Source organism: Danio rerio, chromosome 17, assembly GCF_049306965.1.
Source record: "Danio rerio strain Tuebingen ecotype United States chromosome 17, GRCz12tu, whole genome shotgun sequence".
NCBI lineage: Eukaryota > Metazoa > Chordata > Actinopteri > Cypriniformes > Danionidae > Danio > Danio rerio.
Genome location: NC_133192.1, coordinates 29,965,120 through 29,989,086, shown reverse-complemented (window position 1 = coordinate 29,989,086; position 23,967 = coordinate 29,965,120). Strand labels below are relative to the sequence as shown.

Here is a 23,967-nt window from a genome sequence, read left to right as displayed (position 1 = left end):
AAAAACATAGTCTGCTTTTTTAAAGCAGCAGGTCAAATGTCTGGCACATTGAAGTGATGCTAGAGGATATTGTGAATGCATTTATAAGCCATTTTTGGTGGAAAATGGGTAAAAACAGATGAACGTTCTCCATCAGAGGTTCAAAGGAGACAGACACAAAGCAAAACCATTAGGAGAGCTCATCTCTCTATCTGCTGAAAGCTGACAAGCCCGTGAAAAAAATGAAAACGAGAAAGAAAAAACTGTTTTGCATCAAGGCCTGTCTGCTCCTCGACAAGCTAAAAAACACTCGCACAATCAAAGCAAAAAGAGAACAAATATATTATTTGCAGATAACACAAGCTTTCAATGTAAGCTCATGAAATAAAAAGAAGCTCTTGTTATGTCGAAAATAGCTGTTTTTACAGTACATTACAAGCACAATGAAAATAAACCAAAAGATTTTTAAAAAGACAACAATTTGCTCGTAAAACAGACTAAATCATTTCCCTAAAATAATTAAAATAAATGATTAAAATAAAAAATAAATACATAATATTACAAAGGAGAATATAATAAAGGTATTGTTCCTCATTTATTTGCATGGTTACACTGCAATTGTATGTCATACAGATAAAATGTTGAATGTCTACGTCGGTAGAAGCATGTTGGAAAGTTATATTGTGTAGAGCGAGGAAAGGTGGCGGAGGGGCAAATGTGCTGATGTCTGCAGGTCAGAAATAAGGGCTGCCACCAGCACTTATTTTATCCCCAGCTTATTAAGAAGGAAAATGCTAGAGCCAATGCTAATGGGTCCATGGAGTTTACTCTGCTTAAGGCTTAGGGATGAATTTGACTCCTCTGGGAGTCAATGCTTGAGTGAAGGTGAAGAGAAAAGCAGGAGCATCATAAACACATGGGTCTTAAATCAGCCTGAGATGGAGACAGACAGCACTGCATGGATCAGCTGTCACTTAAGAGAGAGCCAAAAGAAACCCAGAGGCTCAAGCAACCAACATCTCAAGAGTGAGTCCACTGTGCTCTATAATGGAAATGTACAAATGCTTTTAAGTCCAAACCTTTGATGCATTAGATTTAGGTCTGGATCAATAATAAAATTCTGCATTAATCTCTGTCAGAGGTCTCAGTATCTGAACAGGCAATAAATCAGTGGTTTTCAGACAATAGGCTTCAGTGAACCTCCAAGGGGACCTTAAGATGATGTTTAAAATCAGACAAAACAATTACTGTAGGCTTAAGGGCCAATTACTTCACATTGAACCAGACAGGTTAAAAGGTTAATTGTTTCTAAACTGTATTTTGAATTTAGTCAGGTTATTTTGTGTAATTTGTTTGATGATCTGAATCATTTAAGAATGATAAATATGAAAAAAGAAGGGATCAAACAGTTTTCCACATACAGCGCTCAGCATATATACACCCCCCACAAATCTCTCATTTAAATTAATATTTTCTATATGATGCTACACAATATTATATTAGTGCAAATACATTACATTAGTCAGCACTAAAGCCAAATCTAAAGCTAATCTAAGAAAATAACTTATGGTAACGGTTCAAAAATTTGTAGGCCAAATTTATGTTATAGAAAAATATTAAATACATTTTTTTTAAAAATTGCAAAAAAGAGAAACAAAAAATATACAATTTAGTTGAAATGTTGTAGTTTGTAATTTTATTTTGCAATATTGTGCTTAAATTTAAATGTATTGTCTTTCCATTTATGAAAATGTTCAGTGAAAAATTGAAAATAAAATATTATTTTGATAAATTTATCTGTTTAATAAATCTGTTTTGTTTAAATGCACCAATATATATGACCTTTATTCACAGAGAAATGGATGAACATATTATTTTTTAAATACGGTGTACTCATTTATGCTGAGCATTGTATAATTCCACACATACACATAATTTGTATTATTTTAAATTTTGTTCTTACTGTGAGTGTACAAAAGGAACCGCTGATGTGTTACTTCAGATTACATTAACGCTGTACTTGTTACAGACATATTAATGTACAATGACAGATTTGCTCTGATATGGTCATTACAGATTCATTTGTCATAAGACAAAACACAACACATCTCTGCAAGAAACTTGCAATTATATGATTCAAACAGAGCTGGTGAACGTGAGGCAAATGTTTAGCACAGTAGCTTTATTGAAAAACAATCAAATTAGAGTCTTTAAAATGAACACTAACCACCGCTAATTCTTGATATTTGTCTTTGTCTGACAATATTATGTAGGTTTGATCTTCAATAATCAAGCAGAAGACCTGTGGGATGTGAAGAGTTGTGTCACTGAAGCGGTTCCTGGTCTTCATCAAACACATAACAGTTCTGTCGTGACAAAGAACCTGTGCTCATACTAAATCTCAGTACATGAATACTTTATATTTGACTTTCTCAGCAGTGTGAAGCCATCAAACAGTGGGTAAAATGTACTAAACCATCAAGCACTGGACCACCTTACCCACATATCAAGCACCCTGAAACAAAACGCCTCAGATACTGATGCCAACAAAATTTAAAAAAGGTGGGAAAAGTCCATAAATCATTGCACAATAAAGAAAATTAAAATCCTGACACTAATCCCCACTGAACACTAAAGATATTATTTAAAATATATAAGCTGCACTTTTACATGCAATACATAGATATTCAATTAAATCTTGTAAGTACTGTACAGTATGTAAGTGAATTGAATAAAATAAGCTACCCGTAGTATCTGAACAGGAGAGTGTGTGGGTGTTTCCCAGCACCGAGGCCCTGTTTACACAAACATTTTTCAGTTTTAAAACAGCGATTTAGAATAAAAACGATCTACATCCACACTGGCATTTCATCTAGTGTTTTTAAAAAGATCTCCATCCACACTACACTCCTGAAAACGCACATCACATGACCATGCACACACTTTGGCATGCGCTACCACATATGTGCACCTCTGAGCTCCAGGCATTCAGCGGGTGCTTTGAGCAAACCTCCCCAGGTGAGAGCAGCGCATATGGGACAGTTCATCAAGGATATTCCACTGGATATCATCTCACTATAGTTGTTAATCGTGATATTTAATTCATCTAGTCTCTAACAAATCTTCGTCCTTTTGAATCTATTACTTGTTGCAGGTAATGTTTTGCCTGAGCGCAAACATAAGTTAATATATTAATTTATGTAACCACATAATAGGCAACGCAGTGGTGGAGTAGGTAGTGCTGTTGCCTCACAGCAAGAAGGTCGCTGGTGCGAGCCTCGGCTGGGTCTGTTGGCATTTTTGTGTGAAGTTTGCATGTTCTCCCTGTGTTTGCTAATGGTCTCCTCTGGGTGCTCTGGTTTCCCCCACATTCCAAAGACATGCGCTACAGGTGAATTGGGTAAGCTAATGTTTCCCAGAGATGGATTGCAGCTGAAAGGGCATCCGCTGCGTTAAACATTTGCTGGATAGGTTGGCGGTTCATTCCGCTGTGGCGACTCCGGATTAATAAAGGGACTAAGCCGACAAGAAAATATTAATGAATTTAACCACAAAAACTCATGCTCCACTTTGACTGATTGTTTGCCTTTATTTCCTATTTTGTATAAATGTAATGTATTATTGATGTTTCATATTTTTTTCAAAATGTTTCATATTTTTAGAAGAAAATGAAAGGGGGCAGTTATGTCACAGGCTCCAATTTGTTATAAATATGCACACAGTGAAGATGACAGTCATATAAATATGTAGCTATTGCCTTAAAATCTTTGGTGTCTGTTAAGTAAATATCAAAATGAAAATAGGCAGTTCCTTATATCATGTTTTAATTTTATTGTTAAGATAGTGGAAAAACACAACCAAGGTGATGTGAATGACGTTATAAAGTACACTGTTCCTTTTAAAGATTTACCTGAAGTGTCTGGACGTGAGTCTGTAAAACAATTCCTAGAGTAGTTGGTGGTTCATTCTGCAGTAGCGACTTTTGATGGAGCAGGGAGTAAGTCAAGGGAAAGTAAGTGAGTGAGTATTATTTTTCCAGTACTTTGTTCAATTAAATGCAGCCTTGAGCTTGAGAATTTTTTTTTTTCAGAAATGTTACTTGTTTGTTAGTATTCTTGCATTGGATGGAACTTTGTACTATATATTGTGAAGGAATGGAAAGAATAGATATAAACTGTATACAGTATCTGCCTGAGGTTCATAAACCTCCACATCGTGAAGGGTCAGAAGGTCAACTCATGTAAAACGCACTTTATACTTAGCAGTGAGAACTTGAAGTTATTTTTTTCTTGGTCACATCTTATTTCACCAAGGGCACAAGCTGGTGCCCTTTCAGAAAATAGATGCATGATACTTCTGCAGGGCCTTTTCTCAACTTCCTGAACTTTCTGCTGTATTAATTGAACACCCCTGCTGGGTTTGCATCACCCAGTGCTGCAAACATCCCAAATGAATGCTGAGACTGAGAAAATTCAAGCCTTTTATCTTTGAACAGTTGTGCACATTGCTCTGACAAAGTGAAATGTCAAGTTGATGCATTGGCTATTTGTTCAAGCACCACACAAAACCCTACGGTCACACGACATTCGGCCGTTGCTCAGCGGCTTCACCTTCGTTTGCTTCAATCCATTGCATTTGCTTCTTGATACAAAATTACGGAAGCTTAACCTCCAGTGAAACACACTCAACATGGCATTTTTCTGGCTTGTGCTTCTTTTAATGCCCAAGCATATAAAAAACCCATATGATGACAACGATAAATGAGATCTTCAAGTTGGTGCAGAATGTTCCAGCAGAGGCTCATCACAGATGCATGGTTTGTGCAAAATAATGGCCTTCAGCATGTCCTACAGAAGTGTGTGGAGAGAGAGAATGAGAAAGAGAGAGATGCGGATACAAGGAGAGTGGATATGAGTGATATAATCCTCTTTTATGCCTGCTGAACAGAGCAGGAAATTGTCAATGCAAATTAAATGATTAGGGGTGAACATCTCCAAGAATAACCTATGCATCAGAAAGCAGGTAGCTCATCTCTCTCTCTTTCTCTCTCTCCCACATCCTCCTCTGGTCCAGGATGCCTCATCAACCAGCTGGGATTTCAGCCATGAATATTCAACAGCAGGGAGGGCAAAAACACGAGCTAGCAGTTCCCATTTCTAAACAAGAGTGTCTGGTGCAGTAGCAGGCATGAGATCAGGCTACTTATGTGGTGGCACGAAATCAAAGAGAAACTGCTCCACCGTTTGAACCAAATGTTCCAGGTGACGAGGTGGACTGGATTTATCGGCGCCAAAACAGATATCCAGCAAGTCTCAGATACGGGGTTGTGAATCTCTGAGGAAAAGTGTGGCTTTTGAATTACTAGCGAAGCGTCTAATACTAGTAATGTATCCACTGACTTTAATTTATTCTGTTGCTGAGTGCCTGTAGTTGAGTTTAGCCTTCCATGCTAGTAATATATAGTGTTAAGTATGCATAAATGAATAAATTTCAAAGACAACTTTTGTTTAATAGACAAAAAATGTACTTTAGTAATGTTTCTACCTCAATAAAAGTGGTTTTAGTATTAAATCTGTCATGAGGTCCACTTGTCTATCACAAACTGATTTGAATTAGGCACCGACGTACTGTAAAATAATGGTTCTTGACTGGTTTTGTTTCAGGCCGCAGATTTTAAATTGCATGTCAGATGATGATCCAACACAGACATTTAGGTAAAGGCATGTAAGTAAACCACTATTCTATTTATCCATTTCAATGAAGAAGGGATTTGTCCCAATTCATATACAGCACTTATGTACAATTCTATTGCATTTTGTAGAGTAAACCAGTGGTCCTCAACCTTTTTATCATCACGGACTGGTCAATGCTTGACAATTCTAATGGGGACTGCAAGGGGTGAGGGTGTAGGGTGGTTCGTAGGTTGCTAGGTGACCGTTAACCGTTTTCTCAGTGGGTGACAAGCTGACAAAACATTGCTGTCACTCTAATACAAGTTTTATTAATGGAAAAAAATAGAAAGCACTGCAATGTTTGGGTGTTCTGTGTTTGTCTGAGATAATTAGTCTAACGATGTAGCTAATGTGTATATTCCATACAAGCTGAATCTGATTGGCCAATTCAATTGCAAGCAGCACACCTCCACTGGAAACAATGAACTTGTGGAAACTGTAGAAAAGGCAGCCCCTAAAAGGCCACTGTCATTTTCGATCTCCAACAGTAGATGATCTTGCACAGCCATGGTGGATTCACCTAATTTGTGGACTAATGGGTTGCGGAACCATTCCTTAACATTTCGCTGGTCTTTCACTGGGCCTTTCCCCATAGCAAAGAACGTTTCTTTCTTATTAATTTACCTGCTTGTGGGTTAAATTTAGTCACTCAAGTAACCGAGATGTAATTGAGAGAATACAGTCATTTTTCAAAATAAAAGACTTTCAAAAACAAAAGTCATTCAGACTTATATACTAAATAAAACGAAAATAATTAATGATTTCTTGTGCGGCCCAGTACCAGTTAAACCACGGCCCGGTACCGTTCCGCAGCCCGGCGGTTGAGGACTACTGGGGTAAACAATGAGTTTTAAAAAAATGATTCAATAAATCATTTATGAAGACAGTTAAATTAGTTAATTTTGGAAATAAAACAGCATTTTTTTAAAACAAATTGAACAACTGAATGATTCAACGACTCACGTTAACTTGTGTTTTTCCTGAGTGAACCAGTGTTTGAATGAATCAATTGTGTGAATAAATCACCAACTTAATCTTAAAGAGACTAGTATTTGCCCCAATTCAGAGACTGGATCTTTTAAAGGCTGCATGCCAAGACTCAATGTGTCATTGCAGAATGGCAAAGAATGTCCCATTTCAAAAGCTTTCAAATGTGGCCTTAAAATGTGTTCTTCATTTCCCGGGCCACATGAAGAATGAATGGATCCTTTATGCCTCAGACTATACCAAGATCCATTGTGCCAAGCGATATGTTTTTATCGGGGATTTTTGTGTGAAAATATTAAGTTACACGGGCAAATATATTTTGGACTTTAACTTACTCTTACTTAATATACATGTTAAAATTACTCTTTTTAATGGTTCAAATGTTGACATCTTACTAATGTACAGTATATGAGATTATTTTTGTATTGATACATCAAAAAATATATAAATAATAAAAAATGCATAAATAAAAAATGCATTTAAATCAGCAGTTTTATGACTTTTTTCAACCTTCGACTACTATCGCAATAATATAAACTTTGTGTAACTTCCTGACTACACAAAACTGAAATGTAAACGCAAATACATAATTTACATAAATATTTTAATCGTCTTACCTGTGACAAGAAAAGTACATCGACCAGCCCCTGCTTCGTTGGTGATGTCACAAGTGTACGCGCCATAGCCCTCACGGTTGAGAGCCCTTACATGGTACTCTGTTTCATCCCGAGTATCAAACTGGCCCATTGTTAGCAGTCTGGTGCCCAACTTCCATTCATACTTTAGTACTCTTGACGGATGGGCACGCAAGACCCTGCAGCTCAGAGAGAACGGCCGACCAAGACCCTGCCTGATCTCTGTATACACCGGCTCCACCGCAGGAGGATCTGAAAAAGAAAACACTCTTATTAGACACAGAACATACATTTTACACTGGTATCTGCTGTAAATACAACTCAGGAAGTGTTTAAAGGGTAAAATTATGCCACGTTTGACAATCTGGTGACCCTAAAACGTGTGTGAAGTTTCAGCTCAAAATATGTAACAGATCATTTATTATATCATGTCCAATGAGAGAGATTTCAGGAAAACCTAATGAAATGGCACATGGAAACATTCAGAAAATATGACTGAAGAACAGAAAGTTGTTTTTATTTTGAACATTCTTTAGACATTTACTCGTTGTCTTCTACCTTAGATGTGTCTTAAAATACTTCATGCTGTATCTTTTTTTAACACAAACCTAAAGAATTTGGGGGAGAAGTCAAAATGGAGATCCAAAAAATGCAATCAGTTGATGTACTGGTTATGCTGAAAAATATTTAGTCAGTTTATTAACTAATGCTTCATATTCTTGTTATACTTGCATAACTTAATCTAAATGTCTTTATGAAATCGTTTTAACTTTGTGTTGGTTTTGTACCTTTAAGACATTTCTTTATTTTGCACATGTTGGATGAAAACTAATTGTGTAGTTTTGTGGCAAGTAGCAATGTAATAATGGGATAATGTACAAGCATCCAGTAGCTGATTCTTTGAGAACAACAAGCTGGATGTACATTATCCCATAGGAAACAGAGCATTTCCAGGACATGGTACAACAACACTATACTCTGATACCTAGACTATGCTTTCTCTGCATAGAAAGTTTATTCAAACATTCCCACATAGTGACATGGCCATATGAGGCTAAATTTAATTCAAGTGTTTTTGTCAGGACCACTTTCAGACAGAAAATGTGTGAAAGATATTTTATGGCCAGTTTTTAACTTTCCATATCTTATGAATACACAAACAGCAACATATCCAAAAGAAAACCATGAAGGTGCATCATATGACCTCTTTAAAATAAAGATTCTTCCATGAAATCAACAAGTCTTTGACTGCACTGTGGCCTGTGAGTGACAGCAAATGCAAAAGTTGCTCGAGACTTTGCAAAAGCAGTCATTTTTGTGCTACACCAGCTTTACAGACATCACAGATGGATTTGAACGTTTTATACTCACTGCCAGGCAGCAAAACAGCAGCAAAAAAGGGAAAAAATGCTGACTCACCCGCTCATAAGAGGGTGACCTGTCATGAATCAGTGATTCATGGTGTTGCGAGCCAACTTGCGCACATACACCATGATGCACACCATCAGAGAGCACAGCCCCGGGAGAGCATCATCAAACATTACATGATGTCCTCAGAAGGGCGCTGGCATCTGCACAGCGCTTGCACTTTTTCTGTCTGATTTGGAGAATCTTCCTGTTACTGTAGTGCACTGTGCTTCTATTAATGTCTGCTGAGAGTCATGTGATCGTACAGAAAGAGCTGGATGCACAGAATTCACATGCCTCATTCTGCTTTTACCCTTACATCACATCTACAGCACACCACCTCTATGTAATTGCAATTTGAACATTTTCAGTGAACCCAAAAGATCGAAGGCAAGGTTTTGAAATTGATGCATTTCATTCCATTAGATGAGAATATTTCATACAAAGTGGCCATAAATGATTCTAAAACTAACTCGTCCAATATAGCAATTCTCTTTTTCTCCCTATACTGTATATAGTTATCGCAACATAAGCGCTTTGAAATGATTTGAAAAGTCCTGAAGTATGGAGGGTGATTATCTTCACAAAAATGTTGTGGATGAATGAAAATGTCATTCATAATGTTTGCTATGGTCCTACAATAACCTCTTCCCTACGGAATGATTTTTCCCTTTTTTCTTGGAAATTTGATCATCTGTATGGTTATCGAGGATGTCTTCTGTAGATGAATAGAACAGTATAGGCAATACAGAGATGCGGTCCAGTAATTCAGACTATTCACACTTCTCTGTGTGCTCCTCAAAGTACCCCTACATCTCAAACCCACAGTGGCAATCATTTGCAGCTTGCTCATCTCGCTCCAATTTCTCATCCTCACATAGAAGAGCGCACATTTTCCCCCTGCCTAAAAGCACTGGAGAAAGAAAAAGCACACATACAGACTTCTCAAACTTTTCAAGATTTAAAAGCTTTAGCTTAAATAGCTTAAATTCATTCAGCAGACAAACACAATTTGCCACTGCATGTATTTCTTTACATATTACAGTATCTAAGTCACGTTTTTAAAGCATTTGACAAGCTAATTTTAATCTAATTTAGATTGCAATAACATCAAACTAGCAAATGAGGCATGTGTGTATTTTCCCACATGCCTACATACAGCAGTTCCCCTTCGGTTGGGGAACTTCAGTGCCATGAATGGGAGGATTCGGATCAGAAGCCGCTTATCTGGAGAGTATTGAACGGGCCAATGAATGAAATTAATTGGCAGCGTAAGCTTGCGCAGGTGTGCGACATCTGCAATCATCTCAGCATATAAGCACACCTGAAGCCAGCAGACGCCATCCTTTTCGCTTCAGATCCTTTCTGAGTGAGTCGATGAGGGTTCCTCTTGCTGATCAGCACTTCAGAGCGAACGAGTGTGTCTCCCGGTCCAGAGTGGGTCTTCGCGGTGGCAGACGGTCGAGCTGGGTTACTCCCTTGCCTGCGGTTCTTTGGGTCCGGTCCTCCAGAGCGGTGCGTATAGTTGCAACTTTCCTAAAAGAGCAACACAGTCGTGCAGCACGTCCTTTTCAGGATGGCGCTCCGACTGTGCGTTTCTGGATGCGGGGGTTTCCTGTCTCCGGATGATGGACACGATCACTGCATTGCATGTTTGGGGGTCCAGCATGTTAATGCGGTGATCGCGGGCGGTTCATGTCGTCATTGCGATGCCATGACCGTTGCACAGCTAAGATCGCGGCTAACTTTCGCAAGAGAGCGAGCCACCCCAGTTGCCTCCTGTTCTAAAAAAGCAGCGGGCGCTCGGGCAGATCTGAGGGTTTCAGCGGGAGCTAATCCGCCGCCCACGGGCTCGCGGACCTCTCGCTCCTCACGGCGCTCCATCCAAGCTTCGGGTGGTGAGAGTGATCCGTCTAACCAGATGGTAGCTCTCACACTCGCTGACACCGGAGATCAGATGTCCTCCGCGGCATCGGAGGGTGGGCTTTCACTGTCCGACGAAGATCCGGACCCGCTCGCCCCCTCCGGGCAGGTGAGCGCTGTCAAATCGGATCCTGAAGCGGACATGTTAGCCGTGCTTTCCCGGGCTGCTTCGGCCGTGGGGTTGGAGATGGTTTATCCCCCAGCTCCGCGGCCGGACCGACTAGATGGGTGCTACGTAGAGGACCAGAAGGCGAAGCCTTCGAAGCCTCTCGTCCCCTTCTTCCCGGAAGTGCACAGTAGGCTCACGCAGTCCTGGAGGGCACCTTTCTCTGCCCGTGCTGCGAGTGCCTCCGCCCTCACCGCCCTTGACGGCGGAGCTGCCAGGGGGTATGAGGCGATCCCGTCAGTGGAGCGCGCTATCGCGGTCAATCTTTGTCCGCGCGGCGCCTCTACGTGGCGGGGTTTGCCCCGCCTCCCGTCCAAAGCCTGTAGGTTGTCTGCCTCCCTCGGAGCCAGAGCTTATAAGGCTGCGGGCCAGGCTGCTTCTGCTTTGCACGCGATGGCCACCTACCAGCGCTACCAAGCGCAGGCGCTGGCCGAGCTGCACGAGGGCGGGTCCAACCCAAGCTTATTACATGAGCTGCGCACCGCGACCGACTATGCTCTTCGGACTACTAAGTCCGCCGCGTGTGCGCTGGGGAGGACGATGTCCACACTTGTGGTTCAGGAACGCCACCTCTGGCTAAACCTGGCCGATATGCGCGACGTTGACAAAGTTCGCTTTCTTGACTCGCCCATATCCCAGGCTGGCCTGTTCGGCGACACCGTCGGTGAATTCACCCAGGAATTCAAGGCGGTGAAAGAGCAGTCGGATGCGATGGGCAATGTCATCTATCGGCGTGGCCGTAAGCCCGCTCCGCCCGCCGAGCCATCCACCTCCGCTGTTCCTCGCCGAGGGCGCCCGCCAACGAGTGCTGCCCCGCCCCCGCCTGCGCCTCCGGCCAAGCGGGCGCGGCGTTCACCTCGAAAGCAGGCAGCCCCTCCTGCCCAGGGCGCCGTTAAGTCCGGTAAACGGACCGCGAAGCGTCCCTGAGACAGGCCATCCGGAGAAGAGGAAACTTGCTCTTTCCCCGCTGGAGGGCGGGGCCCCGATAACAACGGTACTTTTCAGTGCCACCAAAACATCAGTAAAAGAGCACTTTTTCCCTTCCCCGGATGTGACTGCACGAGTTCTGCCAGTCCGGGACACGCTGCCTTCCGGCTCGCAGACTCTACGTGCTTCGCCAGTGGCTCACGAGCGCTGGGGGGACGGTCTCCCTTCCCTCAGCCCTCCAGCCCCCTCTCCGGAGTCAGGGTGCGGAGCCAGAGCGAATCGCTCTCCTCCAGCTTTTCCGCGGGACCCTCGTGCTTCCCGGATCAGCACACCCACTCCGCGCTGCCCCACCGCTGGTACGTCAGCGATTGTAGCGATGACTCCATTAGCGAGGGCTCTGCCTGCCTGGTTAGCGCGGGCCAGCCCCTCGCGGTGGCTCATACGCACAATCAGACTCGGTTACGCGATTCAGTTCGCGAAACGGCCCCCCAAGTTTACGGGCGTGTATTTCTCCAGGGTCAACCCCCTGTCCGCCCCTGTCTTGCGAGAGGAGATTGCTGCCCTCCTGGCGAAGGGTGCAATCGAGCCGGTTCCTCCAGCCGAGATGGAGAGTGGGTTTTACAGCCCATACTTCATCGTACCCAAAAAGAGCGGTGGGTCACGGCCAATCCTAGATCTGCGCGTTTTGAACCGCTGTCTGCACAAGCTGCCGTTCAGAATGCTCACGCAGAGGCGCATTCTCCAATGCGTTCGTCCTCGGGATTGGTTTGCAGCCATAGACCTGAAGGACGCGTATTTCCATGTCTCCATTCTTCCACGCCACCGCCAATTTCTGCGGTTTGCGTTCGAGGGTCGAGCGTGGCAGTACAAGGTCCTCCCCTTCGGGCTCTCTCTGTCTCCGCGGGTCTTCACCAAACTCGCGGAGGGTGCCCTAGCGCCCCTTCGGCTCGCGGGCATTCGCATACTCAATTATCTCGACGACTGGCTGATTTTAGCCCACTCGCGGGAGCAATTGATTATGCACAGGGACGAGGTGCTTCGGCATCTCCGCCTACTGGGGCTTCAGGTCAACCGAGAAAAGAGCAAACTCGCCCCCGTGCAGAGGATTTCTTTTCTCGGGATGGAGCTGGACTCGATCACCATGGTAGCGCACCTCTCTGAGGAACGCGCTCGCCTGTTGCTGAACTGTCTGAGGGAGCTCGACAGCAAACTAGTGGTCCCACTGAAGTTCTTTCAGAGGCTCCTGGGGCATATGGCATCCGCAGCCGCCGTCACGCCGCTCGGGTTGCTCCATATGAGACCACTTCAGCACTGGCTTCACGATCGGGTCCCCAGACGCGCATGGCACGCGGGCACACACCGGGTCTCGGTTACTGCGCTGTGTCGCCGCGCCCTCAGCCCTTGGAACGACCCCTCGTTCCTACAGGCCGGTGTGCCTCTAGGACAGGCGTCCAGCCATGTTGTTGTTTCAACAGACGCTTCCAACACGGGTTGGGGGGCCGTGTGTCGCGGGCATGCGGCTGCGGGCCTCTGGAAGGGTGCCCAGCTGCATTGGCACATCAATCGCCTAGAGCTGTTGGCAGTGTTCCTCGCTCTCCACCGCTTTTTACCGGTGCTGGAGCGGCAACACGTGCTGGTCAGGACGGACAGTACGGCGGCGGCGGCGTATATCAACCGCATGGGGGGTATGCGCTCTCGCCGCATGTCTCAGCTCGCCCGCCGTCTGCTCCTCTGGAGTCACCCGCGGCTGAAATCGCTGCGCGCCATTCACGTCCCAGGCACGCTCAATCGTGCAGCCGATGCGCTCTCACGACAGCTGTTACGCCCTGGAGAATGGAGACTCCACCCCGAGTCTGTTCAGCTGATATGGGCGCGATTCGGGGAGGCCCAGATCGATCTGTTTGCTTCCCCCGAGAACGCTCACTGCCAGTTGTTTTTTTCCCTGACCGAGGGCTCTCTCGGCACGGATGCACTGGCCCACAGCTGGCCTCGGGGCATGCGCAAGTATGCGTTTCCCCCAGTGAGCCTGCTCGCGCAGTTTCTGTGCAAGGTCAGGGAGGACGAGGAACAGGTTCTGCTAGTTGCGCCCCTTTGGCCCAACCGGACCTGGATATCAGAGCTCTCACTCCTCGCGACGGCCCTCCCCTGGCGGATCCCTTTGAGAGAGGACCTACTCTCTCAGGGACAGGGCACCATCTGGCACCCTCGCCCCGATCTTTGGAACCTCCACGTGTGGTCCCTAGACGCGAGGAAGACTTAGGTAACCTACCGACTGCGGTGGTTAATACCATCACTCAGGCTAGAGCCCCCTCCACGAGGCGCGCCTACGCCCTGAAGTGGAGTCTATTCACTGAATGGTGCGTCTCTCGCAGAGAAGACCCCCGAAATTGCCAGATTAGTGTTGTGCTCTCTTTCCTTCAAGAGAAGTTGGACAGCAGGCTGTCGCCCTCCACTCTCAAGGTTTACGTGGCCGCCATCTCCGCTTATCATAGCGCGGTAGCTGGCGGCACCGTGGGAAAGCATAACCTGGTCATCCAGTTCCTTAGGGGTGCTAGGCGAATTAATCCATCTCGCCCCCCTCTCATGCCCTCTTGGGATCTCGCCCTCGTTCTCACGAGTCTGCGATCCGATCCCTTTGAGCCACTCGAATCAGTATCTCTAAGATTTCTGTCCCTGAAGACAGCTCTGCTGGTTGCGTTGGCCTCCATCAAGAGGGTCGGGGACCTGGAGGCATTTTCGGTCAGTGACTCGTGCCTGGAATTCGGGCCGGATTACTCTCACGTTATCCTGAGACCCCGCCCCGGTTATGTGCCCAAGGTTCCTACCACCCCCTTTAGAGATCAGGTAGTGAACCTGCAAGCGCTGCCCCCGGAGGAGGCAGACCCAGCCCTTTCTTTACTTTGTCCAGTTCGCGCTCTGCGCATTTATGTGGACCGTACTCAGAATTTTAGATCATCTGAGCAGCTCTTTGTCTGTTATGGCGGTCGGCAGCAGGGAAGTGCCGTATCGAAACAAAGATTATCCCACTGGATTGTGGATGCCATTTCACTCGCTTATTCGAGTCGAGGTCAGCCGTGTCCCCCGGGAGTACGTGCACACTCCACTCGGAGCGTTGCATCCTCTTGGGCGCATGCACGCGGCGCCTCTCTAACAGACATCTGTAGAGCTGCGGGCTGGGCGACACCCAACACATTTGCAAGGTTTTACAATCTGCGAGTGGAGCCGGTTTCCTCAAGGGTATTAGGTAACCCTTTGGTGATTGAGGAGACAACTCGGTAGGGTGTTGAAACACGCTTGCTGCGCCATTCTCCCTAACACGGAGGTACGTGCGCCTTTTTTATCTGTCAGTAAAGTTCCCCGTCAGGTGAGCCCTGCAGATTCCTCCGTGGCCCCCAGCACTGACTCAGCGGAGGAGTCACTTGCTGGCCCACTACGTTGTAGGTCTGCCCGCTGGTCAGCCCGCGTTTTGGGTATAGGTGCCTGCTATGCGTGATCCCCACTAGGCGATCCCATATGCTTATTCCGCCACGGTTAAGTCCCCCCCTGGGCGGACCCGTGTCTTCCCTCTCCGCTAACCACTCTTTGCTATGCGTACTCCCCCTTTTTGGGCTAGTCCATAGGTAAATTCTGCCATCTATCCCCCCCTTGGGTAACGGATGGCCTCCGCAGCGTCCTCCCTATCGGGATTGCACGCTTCCCAACGTACTGTCGTATTTCCTAGAATTATCTAGATGCTCACGACTTCCCAAAAAATATATCTAAATCCGTAAAACTTCTGTTGAAGTAGGATAAATTAGGGCCAGGGACACGTTGGAGGACCGCGCCCCCCATGATGTGGGTGCGTCACGCTTGCTTGACTATCTCCTCATCGGGGGTGTTGGTAAGGTGCAGTCATTATGGCGCTTTCCATATTCTCCCATTCATGGCACTGAAGTTCCCCAACCGAAGGGGAACGTTCGAGGTTACAGAAGTAACCCTTCGTTCCCCGAGGAGGGGAACGGAAGTGCCATATTCCGTCGCCATAATGACTGTCCCTTAGCTGTTTGAAAGTCTCTTCAGCTTAAAAGGATGGCGTCTGCTGGCTTCAGGTGTGCTTATATGCTGAGATGATTGCAGATGTCGCACACCTGCGCAAGCTTACGCTGCCAATTAATTTCATTCATTGGCCCGTTCAATACTCTCCAGATAAGCGGCTTCTGATCCGAATCCTCCCATTCATGGCACTTCCGTTCCCCTCCTCGGGGAACGAAGGGTTACTTCTGTAACCTCGAACGTTTTGTTTTTACTTGACTATATGCAGTACATACAAAGTTCACACTGTTCTATATCATTAAAGGGTCATGAAACCTTACAACACATTTATTTGAGATTTTGACATGTATTTGTGGCACCAGTGTTGAAAGTTACTTTTGATAATAATGCATTCCAATAGTGAGTTACTCCCCAAAAAAGTAACTAGTTATGTTACGTTTACTGGAAAGTAATGCGTTACGTTACTTTTGAGTTACTTTTTTCACCAGCATTGACCACGCCACACTTTGAGCTAGACTTTATTGTAAGGATGTATGAAAGAGATGGTAATGGAACAGTGGGATGAAGAGGAAGGGAAGAAAGAGGATAAACAGTGAACAGGTGGGTAGGTTAATCGGGCGTCCTACGATGATGCCCAGAGGCTCAGAGTGGGGTTATCGTCTCTGTAATGTTTTGGTAGAGTGATTGGGCCCCCAGATTCAACCTAGAAGGGAAGAGAGGGTTATAAGGATAGTTATTGGAAAGCAAGGAAACAGAGGGAGGGAGGGTGTGTTCGATAGAACGAGAAGAACAGTGCTAGAGGGCTGGTGTGACTTAAATAAAGTTTGGGTAGTAGGTGATTGGTTAAGGAAGAAAAATGAAGCGCCGTTCCGCTGCCGAACTTTGTTAACAACTCTATTTCATTCCTTTCTGTTTGATCTCTTTCAGAATTTGCAGGGTATTTTTCTTTTTTTTTAAATAGATGAGATCTGCATTTAATGACACTTTGTATAACACACTGTATAGAACTTCCTGACGCTATACATGCTGTATATACAGTCTAATGAAAAGCAACATGTTTGCTACTTGTACATTTTTGTCTTATTAGTTAAATGAAATCACTGTACATTGAGACCTTCCCCTTTTCTTCCATGCATTCAGAATAATAAGAATACTTGCATCACAGAACTGTAAGACTCTGCTATATTGGTTTTTGTCTGTTCCCACAGGGAGCTCATTTTCTCACTGAGTGTGATTCACATGACTACACTCATTTTAATTTAGCACATAATTTTTAAAACCATATTAATTCATCAAAAACATTTTTTTTAAAAGTAACCCAAATATTATTACTTATCTTTTTAAAGTAATTCATTACTTTAATCATTACTTAGAAAAGTAATATTATTACAGAACTCGCGTTACTTGTAATGCATTACCCCAACACTGTGTGGCACATTGATATTAGAAAAATTGGTTATTTTTGCAAATTCCTTCCTTCAGAAATTTCGAAGCACAGTCAAATTGGTGAATGGCCACCAGTGCACAATGACGTCATTGGGGTTTCAGTGTTTCTGCTCATTAATTCATGAAAAGGAGCAGGTTTGAACCAATCACTGCCTACTATTTTTTATTAACATACAGTAATTATTATGCATGAGAAAGTTTCAACTGACTTTTCTGTTATACCAGTGTCATAGTATCCCCACAATTACCTGTGAGATTTTCAAATCTGGAAAAGGTGAAATCTGGATTTACCATTTGGGGTGGGCTGCAAACGTGCACAGAGAACATTTTTTTAATAGAATACATCTTTAAATAAACATCAAAACATTGTGATACTGTACATATGACTTATTGTACAGACATCAAGATGTTGTTGCTTTCCCTTAAGGCACGATATACTCAACACAACATATTTGGATCATTAATAATTAAAAAGCAAAAGCAAAACATTACAAATAGTACAAACTTTTACTAATTCATTGTAATGTCAGTTAATCTTTATAATTAAGATCTAATAATTAAACCTGAAATGACAAAAACTGTGTAGAACCATAAAATGTTAAATCAATAATAAAAAAGAGCAAAATTAGGAGCATTATGTGCTTTTTTTTAGCAGTCACAGTGGAGGAGAAAAAGGTCTACGCTTTCTGAGAAGAAATAAGCAAAAGAAAGAAAGCATGCTTTATGAAATAACAAGAACACATTTTAGCAATTGTGCCATTTAGAGAAAAGCTTTCTAAAAATTGTGGTTTGTTCACTTTGTTTTCCCAGTCCAAATGACAAACATGTGGAGGCCCCTCGCTGTGAGTGGATTACATTCAGTGCAATACAATATCTCTTACAGCTGAGGTCAACAGTTCAGTATCCACAACGACTTTATTCAGGCAATGATGCGAGCCCGAACCTACCGCATTTTGTCATTCTGAATTTCACGGCTGAGTTTCCCAAACTGAACCAATTTCTGCTGACATGTTGCCAATGGATGAGGGTTTGATAGACTAGTCATGGCGGTTATCGCACACTCGCGCTGTCAGACAGGTGACGGCGAGCAACAGTGTGTATTTGCAAATCGATTTTCAGCAATATGGAGAGAACAGGAAAAGACACTTGCTGAAATGGAATCAATTGTGTATGCAAGTGGAAAGAGAAAAAACTTACAAACGACTTGCTGAAACACTGCAACAGGAGCTCAACTGCTAATAAATGTACTGTACCCTGCACAATATGGAAGCACAATGGATGTGTACATGTTTTAATAACAGCTGTGCATCATATTGACTCGCTACATGCTAACAAGCTGTTATTGTGTAAAGGGTTTATGTGCTTCTCAGAAAATATGGCTGTGACATGCCTGAAGTCTACATTATTTGACTCCAAACAGTTTACATTTAATCTGGTAAATGATTGAGTGAAGCAGGATATTCATTTTGATCATATATAAGGAGTTCATGTTCTGTAAATGAATTAGTTCATGAATCGTGGTGGTTGAATATTAAATAGCGTGCAAATACTTTTAATTAATAAATGTAATTGTTACAATTATGCACTAAAAGTCTTTATTTGGAAACATGGTTAATATTACCAAGCAGTCTTTGTGGCCCAACTGACAACAGCAGAAAGGGAACGGCAGAAAGTCATTTCAGATAAAAAAAAAATTAATTAAAGATTAATCAAAAAAATATATTTTTTTTTCTTCAGAATATCATTCACTGATGAATAATTAACAATAAGACAAGGAATATGCATTAGTAAAGTAAATAGGGTCAATTTTTATTTTTAATGTTCAAACAAACATGATTTGAAGAATGGACAGCTTAAATTCCGTCATGTAAAATAAGAAAATAAGACAAGGGCATGACATAAATAAACAATTATATATGCAAAAAGCTTGTTTCAAACTCCTACTTATTCTATGAACGTAAAGAGATCATGAAATGCAGTTTTATATGTTTATATGTATTTATATGTTTCAAGACAGACAGCATAGTAACATGCTGTATATGTTTAAGCTAGAGTTAGTTCCTGAGACAAAAGAACTAGCTGAAACGTAATCAATGGATACCAATACTCTGATTTTAATACAATAGTCTGATTAATCCGACTAAAGTCATAATGAAACTAAACAAAAATCGAATTAATACATGTGAAGTATTCCTATTTATTTCTATTCCTATTGTATTATTGAAGTGCAGTGCAGACATGTAAGCACCTTAATAAAACTATTACTATTTTGCAGTACTTTTTGCTACATTTTGTAATAAGATGCACACACAGCAGTTGTCAACTGACAACAAACAAATGAGAATGGCTTTAAGCCCGAGAGCACATTTTTGGTGCGAGCGGTAAATGATGACTTTGCTCTCATCCAGTACCTCTGAGTTTGTAGCGGTGGCAACTAATTTTCATGAATGAAAAGTTAGTGAATAAAATGTCGGAGGTGCTTGAGAGTTTGTTTCCAAATTCGTCTGTTTGCATGCACAGTCTGAGAAACTAACTTGTTTTGAACTTTTTGCAAAAAAAAAAAAAAAAAAAAAAAGATATGACCAAAATCACATATGGTGCAATGACGAACACAAACTGTTGTTGCGTTGAACGCTGAAAGAAACTACAGATGAATGGTGACGTAATGACGTTAATTAAAATATGCACTACATAAAACGGGAACATGAAAGGATCATTCAACAAGCAACTCATCTAAACACCTTAACCAAATTATTGTCTTATTTAGATTAAGGCCAATTATTAGATTACTGATGTCCATGTAAACATGACTGTTTCAGCATAGAAATGGCTTACTACATCGTTATAAAGTATTTAAAGACACTATCATTACTCATATTAAGACAAGCTGCTGCTTAAGTTAGGTTTGAGAACTTACATTGCTTCTCATTAGCAAATGAGTACACATGTATTCTGATCGCAAAAATCAACTCAAATATTTCAGATCTGCGTATATACTGTATGCTTTTTTTATTGTTCTTTCAGTGGTAGTGCATGGGGCATTGACTAAAGAGGGCAAATGTGTGTGTGAGTGCAATCCCATAGAAGTGCTGATGGGAGTGAAAAGTTTTAAGAGTGGATCAAGTGACAACGTGCAAATTAAAAATACAGCAGCACATTTGCATAATGACCAACACATCCCTAAAACCAGTGTAAATAAAGTCACAAATAAACCGATGACAATCAGATGGTTAATCTGCAAACAACACAGACACAAAATAGGTGTTGGGTGTTAAATAAATCTTAGTTTAAGCATCCCCCTTCTAATAAATTATGCATATAAAAATAACTGCATATGCAATCTGATCAGCTACAAAATAACCACGTCTATGCCTTTGCATTAGGGCTGCACGAATTATCATTTCAGCATTGATATCGCAATGTGTGCATCTGCAATAGCCACATCAGTGGATATACAATGTTGCTTTGAATTATAGTTGATCAGCACCACAGTTAAGAAAGCATGAGATTTGTGGAGTAACTCCAAAGTTTAACCAAAACAGAGCATTTATCATTTGCATGTGTTTTAAAGGCATTTCAAGAGAGATTGAAGCATTCAGGCACAAAAAAGTACAACATTTGTAACTTTACTAAACAATAATTCTACTTAATTATTAATGCAACGAAGTATATACATTGCTATTTAACATTTTACATTATATTTGATTATTTAATTTTTGACCTGAATACTGTTTGAAACTCCAGAACACATAACACTGTTTGTTTTGTTTTTCTTTGCTCTTTTGTATTTATTTTTGCTTACAATTTTTTTTTCATAAATTTCGCTACAAAATGACCATAATCAGTCTAAACTCAATATTTCTTTCCAAAATAGTGTTATTAAACCATCTGGTGAAATTGCATTCTGATCGCAATACATATTGCAGAAAAAAAATATTGCAATGCCCGATTTTTTTAATATCAAGCAGCCTTCCCTTGCATTGACCATTTTTACAGTGTGCCTTTAAGTAATACAGACAATAATTTATTTACACCAAAAAATAGATTTTGCCAGGCTCTGAGTGTCTTAATAGCGGCAGGTGCAGCTTTGACATTTATTGTACACATAAAAATTTTAACAAAAATCGCCAAATTGGTCAAGTTTGGAAGCTTATATTTATTTAAAGTTACCTTCTAGAAGACAAATAATACAAGTAATGACTGTCATGACATGTCATAATAATATTTGATTACTCAAGACCAATCAAATACAAGTTTCTTTAAATACACTATGAAGGGTCCCTTGCCCATTATTGCTCACTATCACTATAAAATGAAATCTATTAAATCACAAAATGTACAATTACATTTACCTCGTTGGCAGTGGCTGTGACACGTAGATGAAAGGGAACAACAATGCATTTATACAAAATCTTCTGTGACATGCTCCTGGTAGGGGAGTTTTTTTTTTTAGCAATGACTCCTATGGGTTGTATTTCTGGAAGATGAAACAGATTGGAGAACAGGTTGCTCAAAGGACAAAATACTTGGTTTTTAGTTTCGCTAATTTATGTTTAAATAAACCAAATTTAGAAAAAAACAGCAGAATGTTAAGGATAAATCAAAAAACAGTCTGTTGTGAAATGTGAAGATAAAAAAAAAAAGCTTTCAGTTGCTCATGCATATCATTAAATATAAACTACAGCCATGCATTTATATCACTCGGATCTTTAGGTAGTCTTTAAAGGCGCATTTCTTTACATCGACTGAAAGAACAAAGTATAAATTGCATGGTCTTTCTTAACATATTAATTCAATTGGATGACAGGTATGAACTGTTTAGAATAATAATAATGCATGGTACAAAATCAGAAATAAAGGTAAAAAAAAGTCACTGGTACACTTTTGTACCATACAGGTGGACTAGAGTACCTTTAGGGTACACTTTTATAACTTTAAGATTCACTTGTAGTACCATTAAGGTACTATGAGGTACACATTTGTACTTTTTTGGGCATTGATACGTACCTTTAATAACCTGTTAGGAACAAAAAACGTACCATTTGAAAAGGTACTGTCCCAGAGACAGATCATGTACCTTTATTTCTGAGGCTGCTTTCACACCTGTAGACCGATTGTTTTGTTCTGAAACAGGGATTGAAATTGTTAAAATGTTTATTTTTGTTTTTGGTGTGGTTCGCTTTCACACTGCAGTTTCTAAATGGACCAAAATAGCTAAAACAAGTCACATGCCAGTAAACCGTCAAGCATTCTTATTTTAATTTATGCCGATGAGCAATAGGGCATCATAAATGAAAAGCTGCGCTTTAATTTTAAATGGTGACACCCATAGGCAACATCACCAAATATAAACCAGAGATAAGATTTTCTTATACTGTACATAGTTGTTGGCTAGAATCATCCATTATAGGCTTTACATTATAAAGAGAGTTAACAGACAAACCAAGGATGCAGTTCAGTCAATTTTCCTAACAGATAAACAGCTTTCTTTAATAGTTTAGCATGCTTTCACTTCGTATTTGCCAAGAAAAAAGCACATTTACCAGTTGGAATGATGGCATCCCTCTCTCTTCATATAGTGTTATATATGTCTATTACATATGCATATTACAGCGTGGTTCATTAGTTCTTTGGATAGTATTGTTTTTGTATTGTTTCATAGTTTGTTTTAATCGAGCTGAGACCACCTCATTCGGGGAATCTTAAACCAACTGTTTTAGTGTGGATCCGAGTGCAATTTCTGGTTTCACATACACGTATGCCAAACGAACCATGCTAACAGGGGAAATGTGCCAGGTTCCGAAACAAAAGTCTAGGGGTCCGTTCTTCGTACCTCGCTTAAATGATCTAAGATGATTTGGCAGATCCTGGATCTTTTCATCTCGATAACTGATCTCTCGCTAATTTGGTTCTTCAAACAAGTTCGCGAATCAGATTAGAATGTCTGGATAAACTGATCTGTGATCGCTGTGTGTGTTGTGAAGGACAGATCTATCGATCCTCGAAATCATGATCAGCAATGCAACGATTGGCTGACGGCACAGCAGCGTAATGACATTATCTGATTAATATTCAATTATCCATGTGAGCAAAACTACATCAAATTAGCAGTAAACCGTTTGTTAAATATGACACGCAATAACTTTTCCCATTTGTTATGAGCGGCAGGCTTTACACTTTCTTATGTCAAGAGTATTCATCATGTATTTCAGTGCATATCAGTGTATTTAGTTCTACATTTAGAAAATATTGTCTATATTATAGTAGCCGTTTTTTAATCGATGTAAAGAATAACTGGTTGTTTACAAAAGCATTTTGATATTGGTAAAGGCGTCTGCAACTTTTGTGAAGCATCAAATCACTATTAACTATCAAAACATATTTATGACTGCATAAATGTATTATTGCTTTAAAAAAAAGTCACATAATGTGCATTTCTATTATACACAATTTGTACTAAAGTGATCTAAAACGTTCATATCAATAAGTTTTCTCTTTGCACCACCAGGTGGCAGTCTTTGTACTTTCATTTCGAGGGTGCAGATTGCATAAGTTTTATTAATATGTATAACTTTATTTATTTTATTAATGACTATAACTTTATATATATATATAGTTAAAAAAAATATGTACCATTTTCCTAAGTGTATATAACTACTACTGTAAGTAAATATCAGAATTCAGAACATACTTTCTGTATTATCTTTGCTTGAACTGAGCCGATCTAATCCTG

The 23,967-nt window shown here is 41.5% G+C and overlaps 1 protein-coding gene across 11 annotated transcripts in view; it reads right to left on the bottom strand.

Moving 5' to 3' along the window:
- mdga2a (MAM domain containing glycosylphosphatidylinositol anchor 2a) overlaps positions 1 to 23,967 on the bottom strand; it is a 349,723-nt gene that overhangs the window by 60,306 nt on the left and 265,450 nt on the right. For all 11 annotated transcript variants that reach the window (XM_073928613.1, XM_073928617.1, XM_073928614.1 and 8 more), the window contains one exon: positions 7,316 to 7,585. In XM_073928613.1, coding sequence (XP_073784714.1) covers positions 7,316 to 7,585 — 270 coding nt within the window. The remainder of the gene's footprint in view (positions 1 to 7,315; positions 7,586 to 23,967) is intronic.